Source organism: Fusarium vanettenii, assembly GCF_000151355.1.
Source record: "Fusarium vanettenii 77-13-4 chromosome 8 genomic scaffold NECHAsca_17_chr8_1_0, whole genome shotgun sequence".
NCBI classification, from domain to species: Eukaryota; Fungi; Ascomycota; class Sordariomycetes; order Hypocreales; family Nectriaceae; genus Fusarium; species Fusarium vanettenii.
In genome coordinates, this window is record NW_003315868.1 from 781,164 (window position 1) to 805,932 (window position 24,769).

The 24,769-nt window shown below is 52.9% G+C and overlaps 5 protein-coding genes across 5 annotated transcripts; 3 read left to right on the plus strand and 2 right to left on the minus strand.

The window, feature by feature from the left end:
* Positions 1-317: 317 nt before the first annotated feature.
* On the minus strand, positions 318-5,843 carry NECHADRAFT_70893 (uncharacterized protein; the record flags this gene model as incomplete). Its single annotated transcript, XM_003047106.1, has 2 exons — positions 318-1,596; positions 1,642-5,843. The coding sequence occupies 2 exons, from the start codon at positions 5,841-5,843 to the stop codon at positions 327-329; spliced, it is 5,472 nt and encodes a 1,823-aa protein (XP_003047152.1). The 3' UTR covers positions 318-326.
* Positions 5,844-11,910: 6,067 nt separating this feature from the next.
* NECHADRAFT_101216 (uncharacterized protein) lies at positions 11,911-13,096 on the plus strand. Its single transcript, XM_003046938.1, has 2 exons — positions 11,911-12,063; positions 12,137-13,096. The coding sequence occupies exons 1-2, from the start codon at positions 12,006-12,008 to the stop codon at positions 12,559-12,561; spliced, it is 483 nt and encodes a 160-aa protein (XP_003046984.1). The 5' UTR covers positions 11,911-12,005; the 3' UTR covers positions 12,562-13,096.
* A 79-nt stretch (positions 13,097-13,175) lies between these two features.
* On the minus strand, positions 13,176-14,754 carry NECHADRAFT_95338 (uncharacterized protein; the record flags this gene model as incomplete). Its single annotated transcript, XM_003047107.1, has 4 exons — positions 13,176-14,298; positions 14,427-14,493; positions 14,547-14,685; positions 14,716-14,754. 4 exons carry the CDS (start codon positions 14,752-14,754, stop codon positions 13,176-13,178), a joined length of 1,368 nt encoding a protein of 455 aa, XP_003047153.1.
* Positions 14,755-18,352: 3,598 nt separating this feature from the next.
* NECHADRAFT_46324 (uncharacterized protein) lies at positions 18,353-19,637 on the plus strand (the record flags this gene model as incomplete). The annotated part of the gene is made up of 2 exons (XM_003046939.1): positions 18,353-18,417; positions 18,575-19,637. The coding sequence occupies 2 exons, from the start codon at positions 18,353-18,355 to the stop codon at positions 19,635-19,637; spliced, it is 1,128 nt and encodes a 375-aa protein (XP_003046985.1).
* Positions 19,638-20,534: 897 nt separating this feature from the next.
* On the plus strand, positions 20,535-22,080 carry NECHADRAFT_95340 (uncharacterized protein; the record flags this gene model as incomplete). Its single annotated transcript, XM_003046940.1, has 4 exons — positions 20,535-20,570; positions 20,654-21,443; positions 21,495-21,761; positions 21,818-22,080. The coding sequence occupies 4 exons, from the start codon at positions 20,535-20,537 to the stop codon at positions 22,078-22,080; spliced, it is 1,356 nt and encodes a 451-aa protein (XP_003046986.1).
* Positions 22,081-24,769: the final 2,689 nt, after the last annotated feature.

Consider the following 24,769-nt stretch of genomic DNA (forward strand, 5'->3'; position numbering starts at 1 on the left):
CGCAAGCGATGATAACAGCTCCGCATAAAACACTTTTGCCATCTCAGCTGGTAATGTCATTGACTCGCCAACGTCAGATCTTTGTTCCCCGCTCATTCCGTCTTTCGTTCAGCTCCGATGGCGCAAGGTCTTTGACCGTCGTTTCAGGGCGAGCAACGGCGTCTATCTCCACCAGCAGCTGCATGAAACGGGGCCACACAAATTGTTCAGCTCTGTCCAACATGCAAGTGATTAGAGTTTAAGGCTTACACAGATTCAGCAGGTACACAAAGTACATGATTCAATGCCCTTGACGAGTTGCCATTATCAGACACACACACATTAATCTATTCGACAAGAGTAACCGGAACTATCTTCCCTGCGAGGTCACGGCCAATACCTGAAACCCGTACAAGATAATCAATCATCGACTCGCTTCCAAGCCGAGAGTGCTCGCACCTGTCACAGCCGAATCTATACGCCGCCTTGCGTGGGCCTGACCAAGGCCTAGTTGCCGTAAAGGGTCCCGAGTGTGCTTCCGACTCGATGTACTTGTTCTCGTAGTGTTGACCAACAAGAACCCATTGCAGAAGCTTGGGATATACCCTTGTTGCTTCCACGACAGATCTAACGGCCTTTCCACCATGTCTGTCGGTGGCAATGTAAGATAGTCGAGCACCATGACGGACAAGCAGTTTGAACGATTTCGCGGCACCGAGGTAGCCAGCAAACATCAATGCCGAACCCTTGTCACACCACTCGCGCTCAGAGTCAAAGCCAAAGTTGAGAAGCTGCTCCAGAAGACCAGTGTTCTCTGTGCGGATAGCCATGCATGCTGCGCTGAGGCCTGAATCAGGCTGAAAGTTGACGACCTGAGAACGACATTCCCTCGGGACACGTCGTAGGACGGCCTTGAGACCTGAGGGCGAAGGCGTTTGAATCATCAACTTGATCAGAAACGACGGCTCGTTTTCTGCAAGTCGATAAAAGTCAAACTCCCCGTTCAGAGCATACGTTCTCGAGACGGAACCCCAGCTGATCAAGGTTGACAACACACTCGGGTTACCAAGTATGGTGCCGTAAGGATTCAAGCCCAAGCCAATCAGCTCTTGCAAAAAGTTCAAGTCGGATCCTGCAGTTCGGAAATCCATGCCGTCAAAGGTTTCAGGATCGCCGCCGTACTTGATCAAGCTGCGGATCATCTCCATGTTACCAACGCAGGCTGCTTGACCTAGTGGCGTTGTCCCCTCAAAGTCTCTAGCGTTGGGGTTAGCCCCTGCTTCCAAGAGTAAGTCGACCATGGGTGGAAGATCGTAGTCGGCAGCTGAGTGAAGGGGTGTCAACAGTTCCGTGTCCCGAGCGTTGACGTCGGCGCCGTGAGAGATGAGCATCCGAGCCATGTTGTAAAATGGTGCAGCGTCAGCGTCGAGAGAATCGTCTCTCGCACAGCTTTGGACCAGCACATGCAAGGCGGTGGAATGGCTGCCTCCATAATACACCGATCCCATGTGGACCTTGCTACGCGCATTCAAAATGAAGCGTAGGAGTCTCTTTGTAGTGTCTTGTTCGTCTGCCGAGTAGGATAGGCCCGGAAGTCCCGATTTCTCCACCAAAGCCCTATCATTGTTAGCAATGGCCTCCATCTCCAATAGAAATACTTACCAATACTCATTGGCATGAGCTACAAGGTGGTCGATAAAGATCTTGAGAACCTTTTCCTGGTGCCCGAAATCCGGTCCCCCGATGGTTTGCTGGTACTGACAAACGGCATGGATCGGCGGTTGCGAGAGATGAAACCACAGCCTGCCTTCAGCCAGGTACGCATCCAGGCACTTTTCAATGAAAGTGTACACCTTCTTGGGCGCAGTAAAGATGTTGACCTGGAGCAGTTTCTGAATATGGAGACAGCCCTGAAGGAGAGCATTGTACCCATTCGGCCAGTGTTCCTTGCACCCAGTCACAAAGCCTGTAAATCCAAGCTCCAAGAGTTCAACCATGGGGGAGATAAGAGACTGCGATGCCGTGTAGCTGAGAAGAGTGCATCCATCACAGGGCAGGATAGCAGACTCCAACTCTTCCCTGGAAATATGGTTGAGAAGGGAGGAAAACAGGCCCCCGGAACTCGGTCGATGACGGCTGATGGTATCTGCTATCATGTTGCCAAGTTTTCTCTGCTCCAACAGCCGGGTGCTTTCAGGGGTTCGGCCGTGGAATGGACGAGAGACCAGCTCTTGAACATCAAGACCTGTAGAGTCTGGGTTAAGCACCGAAATGCCATAATCCTGCTCCCGCTCTTCCTCGGGGTCCAGAAGCGAGTCCTTCAGATATTCAACCACCTCTGTGTTGCCTCTCAAAATGGCCCAGAAGAGAGGCGACCTCCCAGACGAATCCGTAGCTGTCAAGTCTGCCCCGAACTTGGCCAGTACCTTAATACAATCCAAAGATCCAGCCTTGGCAGCCAGATGGGCGGGTGATAGTCCATTCTTGGGGGTGGTCGCGTCAATCTCATCCATCAAGGGTGTCGCCAGAATGAGAGTCTCCAAGGCGTCGCGATGACTGTTTGCCGCAGCAATCTGAAGGGCGTTGTAGGTGACCCCGTCTCCCCCTTCATAAACACACTTCCAGTCCAAGTTATCCTCCATCTCGATGATCTCTTCCAACACAACAACTTGGCCATTTTCACACGCAGCGATCATGGCATTGTATCCATTAGAATCGGCCAAACCCGGATCTGCGCCATGGGTGAGCAGCGCGCAAGCTATCTCGCTTTTGTGTTGACAAATTGCCTCGGTCAACATGGACCAGTGGAACGACACTCCTCTTGATCCATCTTTGCCTGACACATTCTTGGGCAGTCGATTTGGATCCATTCCACGCTCGATCAGCTTGGCGATAACTGCCACAGCGAACGGTGTATCCAGGAGAACATGAAGCTTGTCAAAGGTTTCAAATTGACGAGCTACCACGTCCTTTGGTCTGGACCTGCTGAGCAATTTTCGTACCATTTCAAGGTCCACGTCATCTAGTAACGCAGCCTCGAACAGCGATACACCGAGGAGCTGATCCCATGTACGATGTACGTTGATACCGGTGTTGACAAGTAATCCGACAAGGTTGGATAGCTTGTGGTGCACTGCCTGCTGCAACAGCAGCACAGCCGGGAAGGATAACGCGAACGGGTTCGGGCCATCCAGATTGAGGGACGGCAAACTTGACTGCGATGACGCCGAGGCTTCCAAAACAGCCGTGATGAAAGGATACTGCCAGCCTTGCCAGTATGGCTGGCTGTCTGTTCTTTTCGCCTCTGCAATGTATTGAATCGCACACTTGCCAGTCTCCCTTTCATAGTCGGCAAGGACACCCTTCTCGACTAGACATCGGACCGCAAGGTTAATGAAGCCGGATAGAAAATACAGAGAGGAGGGATGAGTGGTGGTGCCAGTTCCAGATAGCAGCGGAAGAATTCTGTCGCAGAATCGAACCCAGAGGCAATCGTTGCCCAGGTCTCTCGATTTCAGAACCTCGGGTGTAAGAAGCCTCTCGTAGTCTTCCCGCTTGAGGTTGGGGAAGCATGACGGGTGCGCCGTCGGAACAGCAAATGCGCCATACCGACCAGCAGTGAGCCTTGTGTTGGTGATGATAGTCTCGGCCACTGTAATCCCATCAGAGAATTGCCAAGGCAAGTCTCGACACTTATCCAGAACAACGTCCAAAAGCTCGGTTGAAGCAGACAAGTTGAGGTACTTGAGCAAGAATCTGTTCATCTTGATTGACTCGGGGATGAGCTCAAACACCTTCTTGACAAGATTCGCGTCACCCCATTGAACGGCATACTCAGCGAGCTGCTCATTTCCTTTCAGAGAGATGTGGTCTTGGCAAGCATCCAACATGAAACGGGCGGCTAATGGAGCAGGCTTCCGTAATCCTCTAGGGGGCTGTGCAAGAGTATCGATGTAGGCAAAGGATGCCATCAGAGGAGTAAATCCAAACCGATCCTGCTTGCGTAGATTCTCACCTCTGGTTGGATCATGATCCCAAAGCCACTTGAGGAGAGCAACATCGTTTGTAGATGCACAAAGGTGCCAGATTGTGCGGCCATCCATGTCTGTATCAGTCGTTGAAGCTCCGTGGTCCAACACCAGCTTTGAAAGAGCCGACAGATCTTCAACCACCATAATTGGTGTTCGCTTGTTCGAGTCTCTTGCCCCCATGTCTGCTCCAGCAGCGATGAGAATGTCCATGATCTCAAGCTGTGAGCCCTCAGTGGCCGTGTGAAGGATAGTGCCAGCAAGCCCATTCTTGCCAAATGGTAGATTGGGATCAAATCTCGGGTCGCTCGTAAGGCGCTCGATCAGAGTCACATCAAAATCCAGCACCGCGTTGCGTGTAACTTCGGCAATATGATGGTCGTCCAAAGTGGCGATCTTGCCGGACTCCTCCGCGAAAGAGAACTTGATGTTGGCGTGCTTCATAAGCTGAGACACCGTCTTCTGGAGCTCCCCATACTCCACCGGGTCGTTCACGATTTCGGTCAATGCCAAGTTGGCCAACGTCAAGTCGTAAACAAATGTGAGCAGGCGCGCAAATCTCGCCTTGTGAAAGAGACCACGCATCACCAGCGTCTCTCGTTGCATGAGCTCAAGAAAAGAGCCATCAAGTTTGCTTCCTCCCTTCATGATGCGGGTGAAGATGGCTTCATGCTTAGTGGTCATCGCAACCCAAAAGGCCAAGCCCGCAAGCGATACCTCATCGGCATTCTTCCAGTTGTACTTGTAGGTGCAGTCAGCACCTTCGTCGAGAAGGTGAAGGATGGTGGCTGCTCGTTCCACGTCAGAGTCTCCGCCAACAAGCAAAGAACCCCAGGACTCTGGCTCGGCGCGGGTCGCCAGGACCTTGGTGCCCATCAGAGAGCAAAAAAGAGGAGTGCCGAGAATGCTGGTCTGATTGATATCCGCGCCCATAGAGAGGAGGTCTCTGCAGAGGTTCGGCAAGCCAAGCGCGGCAGCGATGTGAAGTGACGATACTGATCCATCACACAGGGCATCCGTGAGCTCCAGCAGCAGTCTCGGTGAAAGCGCCAAGGGTCCCAAGGCTCTTGGGTATGTCTCCCTGGCGTATTCCAAAACCCACTGCACAAAGCTGTACGATCTTTGAATCCGGAAGAGAGAGCAGACCTGTGGCCGCAGCTTCTGCCAGTACCTCTCAGCATATTCCGGCCAACGCGTCGCTGCTGTTCGATAGTTTGTTGTGATACGACGTGATTGTACCAACGCAATCTCTTTGTTGTACTCTGCCGGCTCGCGATCGTTGTCGGAAGAGTTGAGTATCGTCAGCCAAGCAGAAACTTCCTCAGCGCTCGGCTCAGTCTCTTCGCGTGTCTGTACAGGAGATTCGGCCATCTCGGTTTCAACGTTGTTTGTCATGAGCTGGGGAATCGAATTGGAACCCAAAATGGAGAACTGCAGCGCGATGTCTTGGAGGGACTCCGACGATCCAAGAACAAAACCAAGCTTGGAGCGACTGTCCAGGATAGACGACCTGGCAGCTTTGAGACCATCTGGAGTCGCATAGGTGTGGAAAGACTGAATAGCGCTGATGAGCATCTCACATCCGTCCAACAGCGGCCACTCGGTGGTCTCGGTAACGGGCATTTCATTCCCGCTGTTTTCGCCCAGCTCAACGATGAGCGACTCAAGACTGAAAAGAGCGCCAGCTAGAAGCCTCAGTTCAACTATCAACGGTTTCAGATCACTCTTCAGTGGGGATCCTTCTCTCAAGCGAGTGCTGATGCTCGCGCAGGCAGCTAGTGTCGACTCCTTCAGCTCGCCGATGCGATTCAGCATGGTTGATTGTGTCGGAGACATTTTGCAAAACACTGCGCGATAGTTAGAGACCATTCAATCAAGTACCATGTGAGCTTTACGCACGCCTTCGTAGCAAGTCTCACTCAACAGACTGGTATTTGTGTTGGGCACAGTCAAGGTGTAGTTCTGGCCACAAGCCGGAGGCCAAGCACGAAGAGCTCAGGATGATATCACCCACGAAGCCGAAAGGCAATGAAAGCTCAATGTCCAAGTATGGGCATGGCTGAATTTGATGAGAAAACGAAGCGACACAGCAACAGAGTCGGAAGCTCAAGAGTCGATTATCGTGTCCGTGAGTGCTGATACTAGGCGATATAAGGATGCGACAACAAAAGAGGTCGCCAGACGAGATCCAGGGAGATCATCTATAGGGAAAAGATATAGACTAACGTTTCGGAGATGAAGGAAACATTACCCAAGAGTCATCGGCAAGATCAGAGTAAGAAAGCGCGCCTCCGTGATGGTTGAGAGGGTGAAATTGTGTGAAGCCGTTGGCCGGTTTGGCATCCTCTCCAAATGTCATCAACGCGGGCAGGGGAACGAACAGATGTGCGCTCGGACCACCCAGTGCGAGAGTTAACATTCACTGTCCAAACGGTGATGAGGATATCACCCTGGAGAGCGGAGAATAACGTTTACATGCGTATCAGGTCTTGAAAGTGAATCACAAGCGTAATTTGACCCGTTAAGTCCGTGTCTCCTCTTTTCTCCTTGAAATTCCCTCCAGTCAAGGAGCAGCTTGAATAAGCCACTGCCTCAAACACAGTGTGTATTCACCTCGCCAAGGTTGCAGTTTCAAGGCAACAGCTGCAATGAACCACAGCTGACGTTGACAATCAACAAAAAACATTCATGCTACAAGGTATCGAGAATATGACTATGCAATTGTTGTGGCTAGTATAGCATCTACTTAATATCCCATTCAAACTCCCAACTCCAACCCAGGTTATCAAGAGTTGACAACTGTAATCATGACAGTTTTCTGAACCACTCCCATTATCCCCATGTTCCGCCGCCACCACCGCCTCTACCTCCCTTCCTCTGTGCACTCAAACGCCAGTCATCCTCGTTTGCAAACTTGTTGTACAGTGGCTGGATCCTCTCTGCCTTCTTCCTCTTGCTCAGTCGATCTGTTGGTGCAACCTTGAAGAATGTTGGCGCAGCCTCCACGAGCCACTTTGGCTCGATACTTGTCGTGCAGTGCATGTACTCCTTGGTCGTCAACACAAGCTCATGGTAAATCACCCACTCAGCCTGCTTGCCAAACAGGGCTGAGCTTGGATGCAGGTATACAGGTGTCCCCTCAGTCAGCGTCTTGTATCCCTCCTGCGGGTCCTTGCGTGCCGCGTTGCGGAAGAAGCCTGCGCAGAGAGCACGGCGCACCTTTTCGGTTGCGCGTCCGCACGAGGCGATAGGATGTTTGTACCGATCCATGATCTTAACAATCTGGTCACGAACATCCTTTGCACGACGCATGGAACGCGCCTGGATAAAGTTCTCAAAGCACCAGGGGGCTGAGTATCCGCTGTGCTTCCACGAGTTGTACACGTTGAGCAGGGTGAGGTGGTCGCCATGAGGGTCGTGGAACTTTGCTTTCTTCTGGTCGGCTTGCGACTGCTTCTCCTTGGGGCGATAGAAGACGGTCGAGATATTGAGCATAGAAACAATGCTAAGCACTTCTTCGGCGCAATCGAGCTCGACGGCAGCAATAAGGACCTTGGCAAGGGAGGGTTCCATGGGAAAATCGGCCATCTTTCTGCCCAGCCGAGTCAGGAGGCCTTCGTCGTCGAGAGCACTGAGCGCGTACAGCTCCTCCAACGCGGTAAGCATGGTGTTGATCGGAGGGGGGTCCATAAAGTCGAAATGCAACAGGTCGTTGATGCCCATGGCCTTGAGCATCAGAATCGTCGTAGACAAGTTCTGTCGCTGAATTTCAGGGATGGTAGTCGGCAACATCTCTGACTGATACGCAGCTTCTGTGTACAATCGGAAACACTTTCCGGGACCGGTTCGGCCAGCTCTGCCAGATCTTTGGTTTGCCTGGGCCTGTGAAATAGGGGTAACCACCAGTGAGTCCATTCCCAGCTTGGGATCGTAAGCATTCTGCTTTACGAAACCGGGGTCCACAACGTAGTAAATTTCATCGATGGTGATCGAGGTCTCGGCAATATTGGTAGCGATAACGACCTTGCGGCTCCCAGGGGGCGCTGGCTCGAAAATTCGGCTCTGCATCTCGGTGGGAAGCGACGCGTACACAGGGAGAATGATGAGTTCAGGCACGTTAGGCCCTAACGCCTTCATTCTCTCGTATAGGACCTCGCAAGCTGTGTCGATTTCTTCTTGACCTGTCAAGAACAGTAGAATGTCACCCTTGGGTTCAGTAAGGTGAATCTGCATGACCGTGACCAGAGCCGCATCCAAGTAATCAGATTCAGGCTCCCTAGAGTAGAGAACTTCGACAGGGAATGTTCGACCGGGAATCGTGAAGATCGGACATTCGTTAAAGTAAGCCGAGAACTTGTCGGCATCGAGAGTCGCAGATGTGACAATGACCTTCATGTCAGGTCGTCGTTTGAGGGTCTTCTTCAGCAAAGCAAAGAGCACATCGGTGGCAATGGTACGCTCATGGGCCTCGTCAAGCATGATACACGAGTATCTCAACAGATCCGGATCAACGAGAATCTCACGCTGAAGCATACCATCCGTCATGTACTTGATCTTGGTGGCCGGGCTGGTGCAGTCTTCGAAACGGATCGTGTAACCAACTTCTTCTCCAAGCTTGCAACCAACTTCTTCAGCGACTCGCTTGGCGACTGACATGGCAGCGACACGACGAGGCTGGGTGCAACCAATCATGCCATCATTGGCAAAGCCAGCTTCAGCAAGGTATTGCGTAAGCTGTGTTGTCTTTCCGGAACCTGTCTCTCCGACAACAATTAAGATCTGGTTCTCCTGAACGGCCTTGATGAGTTGACTTCGGAAGACAAAGACAGGCAATGACTCCCGTTGCTCCTTGATGCTCAGGTTTGTACGCTTGCCCAGGGACTGGCCCTTTGGAATGACGGCCTTTTTCCATTCGGGAACCTCTTCTGACTGTTGGTTCTTTCTCGCGTTCCTGAGGTCGCTGGCAAATTGTCGCTTGTTGGGGTCTGCCATAGGATCCTGCCAGGCGGTAGCAAGATTCTCCTTGGGCTCTTCCTTATCGGCAACCTCAGCTTCCTGTCGTTTCAGTTCCTTTCGCTCCTTGGACAAGGCAGTTCCTGACATGGCTGCTCGGTTCATGGAGCCGTCTGGTGCCTTGACAACTCGAATTGGTGACAGCTCAAGAGATTGCTTGGTCTGGCCAGCCAGGAAAGGAGGCTCTTCCTCACGCACTTCAATATCGACATCCTCTTCCAGCTCCATCTCGCCATCACCGCGTAACGTCGCGTTGTAGTCGTCCTCCAGGTCGGGGTAGTCAGAAGCCTTGGCTACTCCTGATGCGATCAACTGTCTTATCTCCCACCTCTCTGGTGAGGTCATTCTCTTCTTTTGTCGTCGGGGTGGTCCCAAGTTGTCTCGTGGCCCGGCAGATGGGTCTACGAAGCCATTTCTTGCTCCTCCTCCCAGTGCCTCCATGTTGGCGCCAGTTGTCATGCGAGCTTGCGGTTCCAGATCTTGACCAGTTTCTTGATCAACATCCTTCATCGACAACCCAACCCGGCTCCCTTCGATGGTTGTAACCTTGACCCAGACCTGTTGTCCTCGTGTCAAGAGATCAGAGGGGTGACTGACTCGCTGCCCAGCAACCATGCGCGAGACGTGAACCAAACCGTCGACTTTGCCCCTAACATTATGCAGGTTGACAAAGGCGCCAAAGTCCTTGATGCCTGTAACATGACCCTCGTAGACCTTGTGTAATTGTGGCGCATCGTCCATCTCGGGTGCTGGAGCATTGCGGAAGCGGTCATCGTCGTCGTCGTACCGTCGGCGACCTCGTCGGTCCTTGCGCGAATCGCGATGGCCATCTCGCCAGTCTTCATCGCCTCGTTCTTGCGACCGCGATCGCGATCGGTATTTGTCTCGCCTGCGCCGGTCTCTCGAGCGCGATCGATCTCTCCTCCTGCGTCTTGAATCTTTCTGGTCGTCCTCAGGGCTTCGGCTCCGTTTCCTCGCACTCTTGTCCTTTTTCGCCTTTCCTTCCAAGCCTTCGAGAAGCGCCAGGGTATCATCAATCGCATCGGCTCCACCATCAGGTACGGGGTCCTTGTCCGGGAGCGCGAGTCCACTAAAGACCTTTTCCTTCTCCTCGAGCGTTCGCGTATGGTGGTGTTCTTCGTCTTGGGCGCCGTTCTTGCCCTTGAACTTTGGGTGCATGGCTAGCACAAGGCGGTCAAGGCTCTCGACTAAACTGGGCGGAAAGTCCGGGGCGATGCCCGCGAGTCTCTCGCGGAACTCGTTGAAGGAGCTGCATTCTAGACGCTGCGCGATCAGGAACTCGGCCAAAGTTTTGTCGCCGACGCCGACGTGATTCTGAAGTTCCGACGTGACCTTTGACACGAGCGACAAAAGCTCGAGGTTCAAAAGGTCGTCCATGTTAGAAAAGAGAAACCGATCCTGCGACCTAGCAGGATGGTTCAGCAGTGTAAAGTGAAGGTGCACGGGAAAAGTTGTAGGAATCTGACCGTGGCAAAAGGTCGGCTCACCTTGGCGGGTTTCGGTGAGGCTCGGTGAGTGGTCACCCTGTACCCCAGCTTTTGTCATGCAATGGACGTTATTTTAAATGTGCAGTGGATGAGATAAGTAGAAGAAATATTTGTATGCTCAGGGCTTTATTCTAGTTTCAATCGAAACTAGGTATTATATTTTACACTTATTTATTCTCCTTAATGGAAAGATACATGTATTCTTACGCATTTTCCTAGATCCCTATGTCTCTTAAAGCAACTTGTAGATTATAAAGCTTCACAACTGAGAACAGTCATGGAAAAGCAGGGAGTATTCTTTTTAGACCAGTACATATGTAAAAAAGTAATAGACAACCCAAACCCTTCTCTCCCCTCTTGTATTAATCCGCAGCTACCGTCCAGGTCACTCTTGGCGACCAAAGGTTCCTGGTGCCTGCCATGCCCCGATGGGTAACAACTCCAGTTGCAAACAGCAAAAAGAGTGGACAATGATGGAATTAAACCACCTGAGTTGGACGAACAGGGAATCGAACCCTGGACCACTCCCAGAGGCGAGTATCTAGAAGAAACTTGCTAAGGGAGTATTATACCACTAAACCATTCGCCCGGTAAGAAAGAATGAGGTACAATGGTGGGTTGGAACCACCACGGCTGGACGAACAGGGAATCGAACCCTGGACCACTCCCAAACGCTTGAATCATTCAGATGAATCATGCTAAGGGAGTATTATACCACTAAACCATTCGCCCTTGAAGGGATTTGATGGGTGCAGCTCTTCGGATGCGCAGCCATGAGGGGATCGTGTTGCGCTTCGATGCTCGCGATCTCACGGAATGCGTCAACAGTGAGTCAAAGGAACGTTGCATCGGATGAGTAGAGATAAAGCTTGAGAACCTGCATTTCAAACCTTGTTTAATCAACTCACTCGCTATCGTCCTGGCAATGTCCGGCCTAAACCCAGCCGTATAAGTCAGTTGGGTGACGTACACCGGAGGAGTTGAGCTCCGAATCTTACAGGCTCAACCCTACAAGGCAGTCGTCGTTTGACAATCCCAGCCAATGACTCGGAAATGGAAGCCTGGCCTAGTTTCACAAGAAAAGAAGACGAAGCTGCAAGAGAATTCTACTGCGCGCTGTTGGATGCTGTGGCTGTAACTGTTGGTGGGGTTAACTGACGTCGCCCTGTGTGTCCAATCGTGAGGCCTCGAGACCTGGTCCATTACGCAAGCCCCTCGCTTGACTCCTCACCCCAGTGAGAGAACGCCACCAGGTGACCTCAGAGGAAAGAGAGGTACGTACCTGAGCTTCGGCGTCATCGCCAGCCGCCTCAGCCTCAGAGTTCCCGAGCAGTCACACGCCCTCTCACGCCCTCTTCCTCCCTCCATCAAAACCAAAGCCCGCGCGATAATTCAACCTCTAAAGAACATCCGTTTTCCTTTGAGATTTTTCATTGTCTAGATTCCCTCTAGAGCTTTACCTTTCTCCTCTACAGCCATGTGCTCCGCCGACATCTTCCTCGCTTTCCTCGCCGTCCTCTTCCCCCCACTGCCTGGTAAGTCGCTTCCATCCATGTCGCATGCACCATTGCGCATCAAACACGACATTCGCTAACTCTTTGCTTTCAGTCTGGGTCAAGTGCGGAATCTGCAGCGCAGACTCTCTCATCAACATTCTGCTCTGCGTCCTCGGATACATCCCAGGTCTCCTCCACGCCTGGTACATCATTGCCAAATTCCCCGAGCCGCCCTACGAGTACGAGGCCGTCCCGAATGATCGCGAGGGCGGTCGTGTTACCTACGTCTACGTCCAATGCCCACAAGGCCAACACCAGACTCAGAACCAGCAGCCCAAGCTTCAGCCTCAACCCCAGAACGGTGGCAACAACATGAACTACGGCACGCAGAACGCCTCCGCCTCGAGCCAGGCTCGACCTGCCCCTCAGCAGCAGGGTGCCACAGATGCTGGCGAGGGCAGCTCTGATAATCACGGAGTCCCCCCTTCATACGCCGAGGTCGTCGCTGGGGACCACAAGGTTCAGTCGAGGGATTAGATGCTCAACTGGATATCGAATTGAACGGGTTGACGGGGTGACTTGCAAAGCCCGTCTCTGTCACCACCCAAGGAACTTGAGCTGCTTTTGCAGACCAGCCCTCAACAATCAAGCGGGTCCTCAACCAAGGACCTCAGGTGAGATGGCCGAGTTGGTTATGGCGCCAGGTTAAGGTCACCTTAACAACCTACAATTCCTGGTGGAGCAATCCTCCTGGGTTCGAGTCCCAGTCTCATCAGATCATTTCTTTTTTTGCGTCTCTCCACGATTTTTGTTTCGGTTGCAAGTTTTGTGGGAGTGGGTGGCAACCTTGTTGTGTAAGAATTGTGTGGTTGTGGGAACGGAAATGATGCCTACGAACACAGAAGTCTCTTTTTTTCCCTCGACGGAGGGGAATTATAATCGGAGTTTAGGGGCATGAATCTTGTGTTTTGCACTGGAGGATATAAGGACTGTTGGCGTTGGACGAAGCATGTGTACCTTTCGCATAGTTTATTGTGCCCAGACTTAAATTCCATTGATTTAAAATCTTGGTAGGCTCTCGTCTATCTTGCTGACTTGTAAGAGTGTGATCCTTCATTTTGCCCATCTCCATCTAGCATAATAGGCCCTCCCTAGCCCTCCTTGGCAGCCGCGGCGTGCTGCTTCTCCTCTGCATCGGGATCATGGATGGACGGCGCCGGACGATCCGAATCCTTGGGCTCCTTGTAACCTCGCATCAACTCCTGAGGAAGATAGGTGTAAAACGAAGGGACGATGATCTCGACCGACTTGACAAATCTTAGACCAGCGTCCAGCTCGTAGATGGTCGCGGTGGCCCTCATGCCCGGCGCCATACACTCCAAGATGTTGTCGTCAAAGAACAGTGTCATGGTATCCTCGGCGATGGGCCATGGGAAGACGGGCGTCTCCCAGTCGTCCTCGATGGTGCCCTGCTTGAAGATGGCCTTTCCGACAGGGACGTGCTCGAATGGGTTGTCTCCAATGACGAGTGACTTGACTCGCTTGATCATGTCCTCCCTCGGACGAAACACCTCGACAAGTTCGATAGTGCAGGTAAACTCTCTCTCGAGCTTGGGTTCCTTGGTGCAGATGCGCCCAAACAGCTCCGGTTCGTCCATCAAAGCGATGGCTGAGAAGAAGACAGACTTGGGATCGAAATCATCTGGGCGTTTGTACTGTTGAAAAGACCATGCATCATCGGCGGTTTCTGCGGGACAGAAGAGCTCCGCGGCAGCAAGGTTGAAGTTTCCAGGGAGGGAGGTATAGAGCTGTCGAACCATGGGCCACTCGACGCAAGCTGTGTCGCATACCCGTAGAGCGGCCTTGACATCGTCTTCATACTCTGGACACACGTCGTGATGAAGGATGTATCGGAGAAAGTTGATAACAGTGTCGATGCCCGTCATCATTCTCCCGTGCTCAAAGGACGTCAGCTGCACAAGAGCAACCGAGATGAAGCCAGCGGCAATGCCAGCAAAATCGACAGTCCACGCATCATCATCGCCGTTGTAGAATCTGTCGCCAGCTGCCGTGGTTCCATACACGATATCCGTTGCAGTCGCCTCCCGACGCTCAGCAGGAGTCAGGTCCTTCAAGTCCTGACGACCAAGTCCACCAAAGGCACCAGGGTTACAGTCGACACCGCCGAGGAAGAGATACTCATTGAAGTAAAGAGTGCGGTCGCCCTGGAGACGACGGCGCGAGCGGAAGCGCTGAATGCAAGACTGGATGCGCCTGAGAGGTGTCAGCAATGGAACTTTGGAAGGGTGCTGTGCGTAAGCGATCTTACTCTGTAAATGGAAGATACCTCCGGACATGTTAGCTTCTCATTCGACAAAGGTACTGCGTTCCCAATAACTTACGGGGCATAGATCTCGTTCTTTTCCTCGTTGGCTTCATCAGGGGTCATGGGCGGATCGGCGAAATACTCTAAGCCTGCGTCAGCTTACACTCTATCGCCAAGTGTGTGGGTAAGGCCATACCTTCGAAGCCATTGCCGCGGTTCTTGGGCAGTGCAGTAGGACCCCGGTTTATCAAGGTCTTTCTGCCTCTTTTGCCCTTTCCCGGCTTTGCGATTCCCTGCAATGAGGCTGGCAAGGCGGGAGGTGGACCAAGGTCGGCCTCTGGCGCCTCGGACTTTTCACCCTCCACTGCGGAGGGTGGCTCAGGCTGAGGTGGTGGAGACGACATTCTGAGCGATGTGCGAGCGGTGAATATGTTGCGATGGTCAAGAGAGAAACGAGTTGGTGTTGAGGATCTGGGGTGCTCTTGATTGTGATTCACTGACGAATTTGAGAGAAGAGATGATGAGCACGAAGAGGAAGAGGGGATGGTTAAAAAACCGGAATTTGAAGAGAAAAAAAGTGAAGTAGGTAGCTACTCTACGCCTTAGGGAAGCCTCATCGTTTGGTCAAGTTTGTGCGGCAGCTGGCAACAGCTGGCTCGCAGCGGCTGTTTGCTTTGCAACATGACAAGCAGATGGGAAGCTGCAGATATGATAGCAATCTACCAGCGTTCTTTGGTAGACATATAAAATTCTATGCAGCTATCTATATATCACTCCCTATGTGTACATTTGATCCTCAACTCCTAGATGAGTAGTTTGCAGTTCGTGTAACCATCGAGGGGCTTCAAGGAAATCAACTCACAGTAAACAGGCAGACCAGCAAAAGAATACAAGGCCCGTTACTCAAGCCAAGTTCAAGACTATCGCCTGATAGCTTGACGCTAGGTGCATACCTAGTGCTCTCTCAACTCCGTTTGCTATCTGCACCCAGCCTCATCACGGCTCCCGGCTTGAAAGAAGCAAGCGCCCGTAATACCCGCCCTACCCTGATGCCTCATCAGGCAATATCGCATCGATACTTCTGAGGGCTCAGTAGCTTTAGTCCGCAAAGTCTCCGCTTGCACTTTGATAACAACCTACCCGGGTGAAGGGGGTTCAGGACAGTATGACACATGACTTGCTTCACACTGTCGGGTTTATATCATAGCTTCATGATAAAAAGTTAACATAATATCTTCTAAAAACATCTCTCAATTATAACATAATTATAATATCATGATTAGCCCATAACAGAGCTATATCATCATTGTAACAGCCTTGCGCATTCAACAGATGTTATTCCTCAGCATTATGCTCCCTTCAACTAGCTGGCTTAATGATACAGTGCGGACAGGCTGCCTCAAAAACCCCGTCACACGGGTAGGAAGGCAACCAGTGCGGGGTTCGGAGTTGGGTCCAACGGTAGGGCTCAAAGCGAGGCTGATTTTCACGATAACCTCCAAGGCGGGGCTGGATGTTGTTTGTCTTGCACATTGGACACACCTTCAAGATACACCGCAACCTAGGCCAACAAGATTCCGGAAAACACGGAACGGCCCATCCCGGCCAAGAAAGGCACCGGATGCTTTATTGGAGCTCGTCGTGAGCCTGCTTTGCGAGAAAAAGCACCAGTTAATGATGTGATTCGCCAAAGGGGGCTGGGTGTCGAGGTCAGTTGACGATGATCACGGGCGGTCTACGGCTGTCGGGCCAAGCTCAACACTCCCAATAGGAACCTAGACGAAGGGTGACGGTGAGACCCGAGTCTCTGAGTTGTACGACTTGTTGTTTGTGTGATTGCACGTTTGTAGCTGGAATACGAATTTACAACCTTGTCAAAAGGCCCAACCCAACTCAGGAGTTTCGCACGTGGGCGGACATTTCAGCAGAGCCCGGTATATGGGGCTATGATGTAACTGCCCAGCCTTCATTTCACGATGCACGGGCTAGTTGGGAAGAAAAAAACAAAGACGAGGAGAAAAAACGTGCAACGCAGCACTGCATGTACGGGTCTCAATGTGGTTCCCGACGGGTTGGTTTGGCATGTTGGACTGGGTCGCATTAAGGATGACGTGACGAATCCCTCTTGATTATTTCTCAAAAGTCCCCTGCTCTCATCTAAATTGTCTATTAGCAACGTCAAGTTGATTGTGAGACTAGGATCAAGTGGCTGGCTAGTCCTGTGAAGGCTCTGTTTCAAGAGGTGCGAAACACACCAAAGACTCCTAGGACAACGCACAACCAACATAGACAACGCATATGATACCCCATCTTCTGGATACCTTGTGTCCTTTGCATAATAAAACACCATGCCAGTTGCTCTGAGCTGGACTGGCGATGGGAGGCGACGTGTAACCAACCAACCCGGTCACTGTTGTCGACGGTGAGACAGAGATGATGTGGTCGCCTTGCTTCTAGCGGCTGCACGAGCCCGCCCTAGGCGCACTCTCACGGCTCCCCCTTTCGCAGAAACGTCGAGAGCGAGTCTGCCCAGCGGGTTCCCAAGGCGGCTCAGGCCGGGGTGAGCCCCCGTCTCCCCTGGGGAGGAGGTCGCCTTCTGACAGGCCTGACGTTGGCGTGGCTCAGCGGCTGCCGCAGCTTGAGGCAGCGCACGCGCTCTGGCTCTGGATAGGATACGACGCCGGACTCTGGCGCTTCATTTGGGTGAATCAGACATGGCATTGCCGCCATGGTCTGTCCCGGGGGCTTCGTTATCGGTCTCGCCATCGCCTTTCGCCTGCTCGCACTTTTCTAGGGGACCGCGGGAGGTACCGCCTCCACCTTGGTTGGCTGGCTGGCTGGCGATTTGGCTGTGTACCTACCTAGGGCAAAACGTCTTACTGGGCTGTTGTTGACGATTTGATGTGATTGCTTGGGAGTGGAATTTGGATGGATGGCCTTGTCCTGTGCCTGTGCCTGCCTAGCCACAATCCCCCTCTTTCACATTTTCCCCATCTTCTGTTAGTCGACGGACGAGGGACGGGGGTGGGACATTCCAGTATAAACTCCAAAGAGACTCCGCCGTGATCACTGACCATCTCGAACCGCTCTCTTCCTGTCTCCCCTAGTCTATCCTACGATACCGCGTCTCGCCAGCCGCCGTTTGAAGAATATTATTTGTTGGTTTTGCGCCGGCGTCCTCCAATTTCCCACCTCGCTCCGTCGCATCCGCCACCAAGAAAGGCAATTCGCAAGGTTGACCTTGACCTTGGCTGCTCTCTCACCGATTCACACAGAAAATTGGATAGAAAAAGTCGCCACTCGCGCGCCGCTCTCTTCGCTCCCTTCGCTACCCTCGGGCCAACAACCTAAGCCTTTCCTCCCTCGACTCAACCGACGTCAAGGAACGAAACGGATCTGGCCCTCCCACCTCAGCTGGAGCCCGCCGCCCACAGAACAAACACACACACACTCACGGACACGAGACTCGGCCTTGACGTGTCGCACCTTGTCAAAACCGGGGGCTGATCCTGCGCTGATCTGCAGTCGAAATCCCTTCTTTTTTTGGCCTTGCCGCGCCCCTGACTTTTTACGAGTCTGGGTTTTCCCTTGTTGTTCCTTTTTTTTCGTATCTTGGGACTTTGTTGATCCTATACAAGAAGGGAGTCAGCGTCAGCGGCCAAACTTTCTGTCCCAGTATCCATCTCTCCACTCCGTCAGAAATACGCTTGCCTTGCGCCGAGAACCTAGCGACAGTCTTGTCTTCCTTCGCCTTGCCTCAGCCTTTGAGCTTCAGCCTCTTTTAACGCTCTCGCCATTGCTCGTCATCCTTCCTACTCGTACTGGTTAGCTCACCGCTCTCGCTCGACTTTTGTCGGTGCTTAAAGCCCGCCTACGTCTGTCGCTTCTGGTTGCTGCCTGTCTCTGTCTTTGCTCGACTCACTTGGTCTGGTCTATCTTTGCTATCGCTACGCTACACCGACTGCCGGCGCGCACCCACCGCCACAACCCCCCATCATCAAGATGGGATCCAAAGGAATGCCTAATCGCCACGAGCTTCGCGACTACAACTACGCTGTCGCCGGCCAGTGAGTATTCAGATGCCCTTGCGCTCTTTATGCGCTGCACCTTGCCCCCTGTCTTGTCTTGCTGCTCTTGTCGCTTCGCGCCTCGTCGCGCATCGCGCATTTGCGTCACAATGCCTCGGTCCCCCGCTGCGCTACAAAGGCTGACCTTCTCCTCCAGTGCCGGCACGCTCTGTACTCCCAATGGCGAGCTCTTTATCAAGCCCTGTACCCAGTCCGAGATTGATTTCTACCAGTCTGCCACTCGAAGGCACCCCGAATTCGCCGAGATCATGCCCTTGTTCATGGGCTCCCTGATGCTGAGCGACCCCGCTGACTCAACAATTGACGAAGCTGTTGCCGGTGTTATTTCTCAGTCTGGAGATGTCAAGACGTCCAAGGAGGAGATTGTCGCCTCTGTCCGCCAGCAGGTCGCCGAGGCCGCTGCGCAACCGCCCAAGGACACTGTTAACTGGGTCCCTAGTAAGGACAACAAGATCAAGACCGACAAGGCGGTTGTGCTGGACAATGCGACGTATGGATTCAAGAGCCCCAACATTCTCGACGTTAAGCTCGGTGTTAGACTCTGGGCCGATGACGCCCCTCTGCAGAAGAAGCAGCGGTTCGACAAGATCTCGGCCGAGACCACCCATGGCAGCTTGGGATTTCGTATTGCAGGCATGCGAGTCTACCGTGGATCAGAGGACACTTCTGAGCTGGATGAAGAAGAGTACAAGATCTACGACAAGGATTATGGTCGAATGCTTGTCAACAAGGACAATGTCGTGGACGAGTTCCGAAAGTTCATCTTCAACAAGGCCGCCGGAATCGATGAGGATCTTGGAAAGGCTGTCTGTGCCGCCTTTGTCCGGGACCTACAGAGGGTTGAGGAGGTTCTCTCAAGTCACGAGAGCCGTATGTACTCATCTTCGCTCCTGTTCATCTTTGAGGGTGACGGCGAGGCCCTAAGGAGTGCTATTGAGGAGAACAATGCGCTCATCGATGCGGAGGCTGGCATTGGCCAAGCGGCTCGAACTACCAAGAGGGTTGATAGTGGCATCGCTCTGGATGACGATGACGAGCTGGACGAGGACTCAGACCTCGAGGCCTCATTGCCCCAAATTTACGGCCTGAAGCTCATTGACTTTGCTCACGCCGAATGGACGCCCGGCCAGGGACCTGACGAGAACTCACTGACAGGTGTAAGGAGTCTACTCCGCATCTTTGAGGAGATGGGACAATAACCTTAGACACTCACGCCTTTGACGACATGATGACAAGGAACGATTCGTTTTACCGACCGAAGGAAAATGGGGAAAACAAAGAGAACATTGGCTAGACGGAACGAACGACTGGAACCCCGATACCCATGTGTGATGGATCGAATGGAACATGTAGAAAACCTCCTCGGCGGAGACGATGGCGCACGGTGTCCACGATGATGACCATTTTATTTTTTCAAGCTCGACAACCATGGGGATCTTGATTTTGCGTCTCGAGATAACACTCGAGGCAGAGGGACAGGCGTTGAGGCAAGGTTGGGAGCATCGGGATGTAAACATATTACCTGGCAATAGAGCAGGACATCAAGCCTGGGGAACTCAAACAAAAGAACGGGACATCAGACCTTGAGCTGTCTGACCCGAATGGAAACTAATTCCTTCCTATCTGTTGATTCATGACCATGAAGCGTCAAGTTATCCAAGTTATCCAAGTGAGACAATGATGACGGTTGGAGGAACATGACAGCTTTGGCAATGGCTGTCTGTGGGTGTCTCGGTTTCTCTTCCGAAAGCTGGGGGTTGAACTCATGCAGGATCTCGATCTAGGAACATTTCGAGCATTCACGGTGGAGGCCACGAGGTGGTAGAAACACCCTCTGGTGTTTCTTGCTCAAAGACGTGGTGACAGAAATGCCCCCAAGTCAATAGGGGTAGATCTGCTTGAGTATTTATGTCACGTGGGGCGACCCCAGCTTTTGGTGTTTTTCCCTCCAGACACCATCCCAGCCCCGGCCACACACCCTTACATCGAGCTTCTGGAAAGCTTCCATCGCAAGGGCAGCCCCACGCACAGACGCGCACGCGCGATCGCAGGACGACTACACTCACTTTCTTTGTTCAAAGTCGATGTAGCCGGTCATGTCGATTCCAGGCCTGGGCCAGATCCCCTCGCAGGTGAGTATCCTCCGTCAAAGATGGATGTCAGACGACTATATCGCCGCTTTCCAGGCTTCTCGACAGCTTCGCTAACTTTTCAGCCCACCGCCTCTTCTACCCGCGTCCTCGCCCTCCGTCCCGTCTGCGAATGGCGATTCCAAGTCTCCCACGGCTCGTCCGTCATTGTCAAGGTCCTCTCTGGTACAGCTGAGAAGGATGGGGTCGAGCTAGCCCCTCGCAATGCGTACATCTTTTCTGGCGTCAAGTCCAAGATCCTAACCTGGCACGGATGCGAGCTCGAGATTGACGGACGCTGCGACAGCGAATCCATCGCCGACTACGGGAACCCGACCGAGAATGTCGCCAATTCACATCTGAACCTACATGGGCAGCTTAACGATATGCGCCAAGCGGCGGCAAGAGAAGGAAGAGAAGGGCCGAGGGTTCTCATTACAGGAGGAGTCAACACGGGCAAGACGACGCTGGCGAGGACTCTGACGAGTTATGCGACGAGACAGGGCTACCAGCCCTTGGTGGTGAATGCAGACCCCAAGGAAGGGCTGCTTAGTCTTCCAGGGACGCTGAGCGCCAGTGTGCTTGCGACCATCATGGATCCTGAGGCAGTGGACGGTTGGGGTAGTACACCAACAAGTGGCCCAAGCAGCGTCCCTGTCAAGCTACCTTTGGTATTCTACTATGGACTAGAGTCTCCCGAGGAGGATCCCGACTTTTACCGTGAGCTTGTCAGTAAACTGGCGGGTAGCGTGAGTGGACGGTTGAACGAAGACGAGAATGTTAAGAGCTCAGGTGTTATCATCGATGGCACGGGTCTCCCCGAGCAGACCAAGGACGGGTTTGACCTCATTTCGCATATTGTGGATGAATTCTCCAGTTGGTACTCCCATGAACTTGAACTTTAACAGAATGCTGACGTGGTCATAGTCAATGTTGTCATCGTGGTTGGCTCCTCGCATATCAGTGGGGAGTTGACCAAGCGCTTTGGAAGCGAACGGACGAGCCTTGGAGAGCCCATCAGTGTGGTGCCCATGGACAAGTCCGACGGCGTCGTTGAGCGTGACGAGATGTTTATGCAGCACGCGAGGGAGGCCGCTATCAAGGAGTACTTCTTTGGTGACTCGAGACGGACCTTGAGCCCCCTGATTCAGCAGGTAGACTTTGACAATGTCGTCGTGTACCATACACCAGAGCGTATGCCTCACCTTTGATCCCACATGCGAGTTAACATGTTGCTAACGTCCTACCAGAACCGACATACAACGGCGAGACATTAGCCCGCGAAGAGCCGTCGACACCAATGCAACACTGGACGCTGGCCATCATGCACGCGACACCTAAGGAGTCGCCCGATACGGTCCGCGCCGCAGGCGTCATGGGTTTCCTCTACGTGTCCGATGTGGATGAGGAGCGACGCAAGATCAAGCTACTCTCGCCGGTGAGCGGGCGGTTGGGCGATCAGCCACTCGTGTGGGGGAAGTGGCCGGAGCCGTACATCAACCTGCTTGGATGAGGCCATATTTCTTGCTTTGTTTGCGTTTGCAGATCTACTCGTGGTCCTCTATTCGTCTCTTTGGGTTATATGACGGGAAAACTAGGCTCACAGCAATGCACAAGTGTCTGTGCGATTGTGTATCTAGGCAATTGATAGCTACAATATTGGCAAGCTGTGCCGAGATGAAGAAACTGATGCGTGACATTACCTATCTGCCGTTGGCTCATCGCTTCCTCGGTGTTATCTAGGCCGGGAATCACCCGATTGCTCTGTTCCTGGTGCATGGCTGCTTGTGCGTAGAGTTGTATGGACGCGCTTGGCGTCGGGGATGAGGCCCTTGATGTCTCAGTACCATCCATCCATGCAATTGAGGGACTTTCATCAACATCTTGGTGCTACAACGCCTTGACGAACCGCTCAACAGCTACTAGAAGCATCTTCCTTGTGCCTCTTCCAAGCCCACGTGCCCTGGCTGCAGAGTCGGCATTCCCTAATCTGGTAACTTCCTGACTTCGCGGCACCCTATCCGCCGTGAGGTCCCTAATTATCCCGACGACTGGCGTTGCTTTTTTTTGTTGCATTCTCCACACCATCTCATCCTACGGGGAGCGGTCGAGAATCAGCAAGTTCATGGCGCACCCCGCAAAAGCCAGGGGATGGTTCTTGAGGGGTTGTGAAGTTGTAGCTGAGGTGGGGGGGAAATGAAGCAAGGGAGGATGAGACGTGAGAATGAGGAGAGATCGCTGGATGCGTGGTGTGATGGTGGGCGCGGAGATACGAGAGGATGGGTTCGGTGAGCGAGAGGTTGTAAAGGATATCCGTTTGCCTGTACGGATGGTTCTCCGTACCTGCTTGGAGATGCTACGTTGGAGGGATCGTGTCATCGGGTACGGAGTTCCGTGTAAGTTTACGCCTGTTCAGCGCCATTATCCGTCTACTTTCTTTTTGTTCAAGCCCCCTAACATGGCTATTGTTTTCCTCTTTTACACCCGTCTTGTCCTACAGACACCCGAGTGACTGCCGCTGCTGACCGTCTCGGCCGTCGGACGACGTCTTCTCTACCCCGGCCATCGGCCGGAACATGGCATACGCACGGCCGGGCCGGAGTCCAGAAGACGGCTCCGACTAGTCCGCCTCACACTTGACCCTTGACCGTAACCTTGCCGTTCTACACAGTGGGAGAAAGAACTCGCAGCAACCAGGTTGAAGATCAGAGGATCCTTCCCCACTGGCTAAAATTACGTAGCCTGCGCATTTATTTCCCTCCCTGGGGGAGGGTCTAAATCACACCTCCCCATGTGCACGGCAAGTTGATGGATTCGCCCCGGTGAAATGGCGGTGATATTCCACAACAGCCAAGACTCACCGAAGCATGGTGACGTCCACAGGCGCACTGCAAGGACCGGAAGCAGAAGAAGGACCTTGGAATAGCCGTGGGACCGGGGTTGGGGTTGTTGTTCCAAGGTGGTTTGAAGCAAAGGCCCCTGCTTAAGCTTAATTATTAGCGCCCTCTTGTCTCAAGAGCCGCGAAGGCCATGCCTGGGCCAGACCGTCTGAGGAAAGGCTCCGAGGCAAGATAATTGATGAAAAAAAGCTGGGGGGACTCAATAGGTACAGGGAAACGCGCGGCCAGAGGCAATAGAGGCGACGGAAAAGGGTCATCTGTTCGGAAAAAAGAAATCGTCGATTTGAGTCAAGCACATCAAACACTTTGCCAAGTCTTTGACTTTTCTTGGACTGGCAGGTGATGGGTTCGTCGTCTTGGCTGAGGCGAAGCAACAACAACCACGCAATAATGGCAAAGCGAGACCTTGTACACTGGTGTATCTCGCCAAGCACAAGCCCATTGCCAAGGGCAAACAAGCATTCGTCCTGATCAAGAGGGAAGCGGCAACAGCGAGAAGACAAGCGATTGGGCGCTGGGGGATTGATGGGGATGCATCAGCTAGGGTCGTCATGTGGATATGGTCCAGCTTGGCATTGGATCTTGTCTCTGAAGGTCTCTTGGATTTCTGGGATACATACGGCCTCCCACACATGGCTGCTGGAACATGGGACGCTAGGGAGATAGTGTGGATGGACAGCTCGGTATCAACGGGATCTCGCTGCCGTTTGAGTGTGGCACATGCTGAAAGGGTCAACGAGAGCCTGTTTGGGCGCCTCTGCCCCTTGGAATGACCTCCCAGTTTGCACTGACCTGCCATGGATGCCATGGGTATGAAAGCTGTATCCCCCCGCATTGTCTCACAGTCTTTGCGCTTTCGAGTCGCACAAGCCAGGCCCCTCGTCTGTAGACAACCCCGCGATGGGCGGCTAATTTCGTCCGTTCCCTAGGTCGCTTCCATCGCGCTGTGCATTAGCCCCAATTACTCTCGATGACGACAATGAAACAGGCCCGAACGGAGGAGGGGAAGAGGGACGAACAGCACAACAATGACGATCCGACTCTGCGCGTCTTGGTCTCCCAATCCCGTCCCGTCTCCCTCCCACTCGACATGGACCTCGTGACCTTGGGGGTGTGCACCGACTTGATTCGCCCGCGTGCGGCGGTACTTGGAGGTACATGGATCCCCACCAGATCACTCAGCCACTGTAGGCAGGCTGGCAAGTCGCGGCAAAGTCTCCCAGCCAGTCACAAGCTGGAGAGACATGGGTTCCACGTAGTCCCCCAGGGTGTGTCGACCCGCTACAGCCCACCAAACCTAAT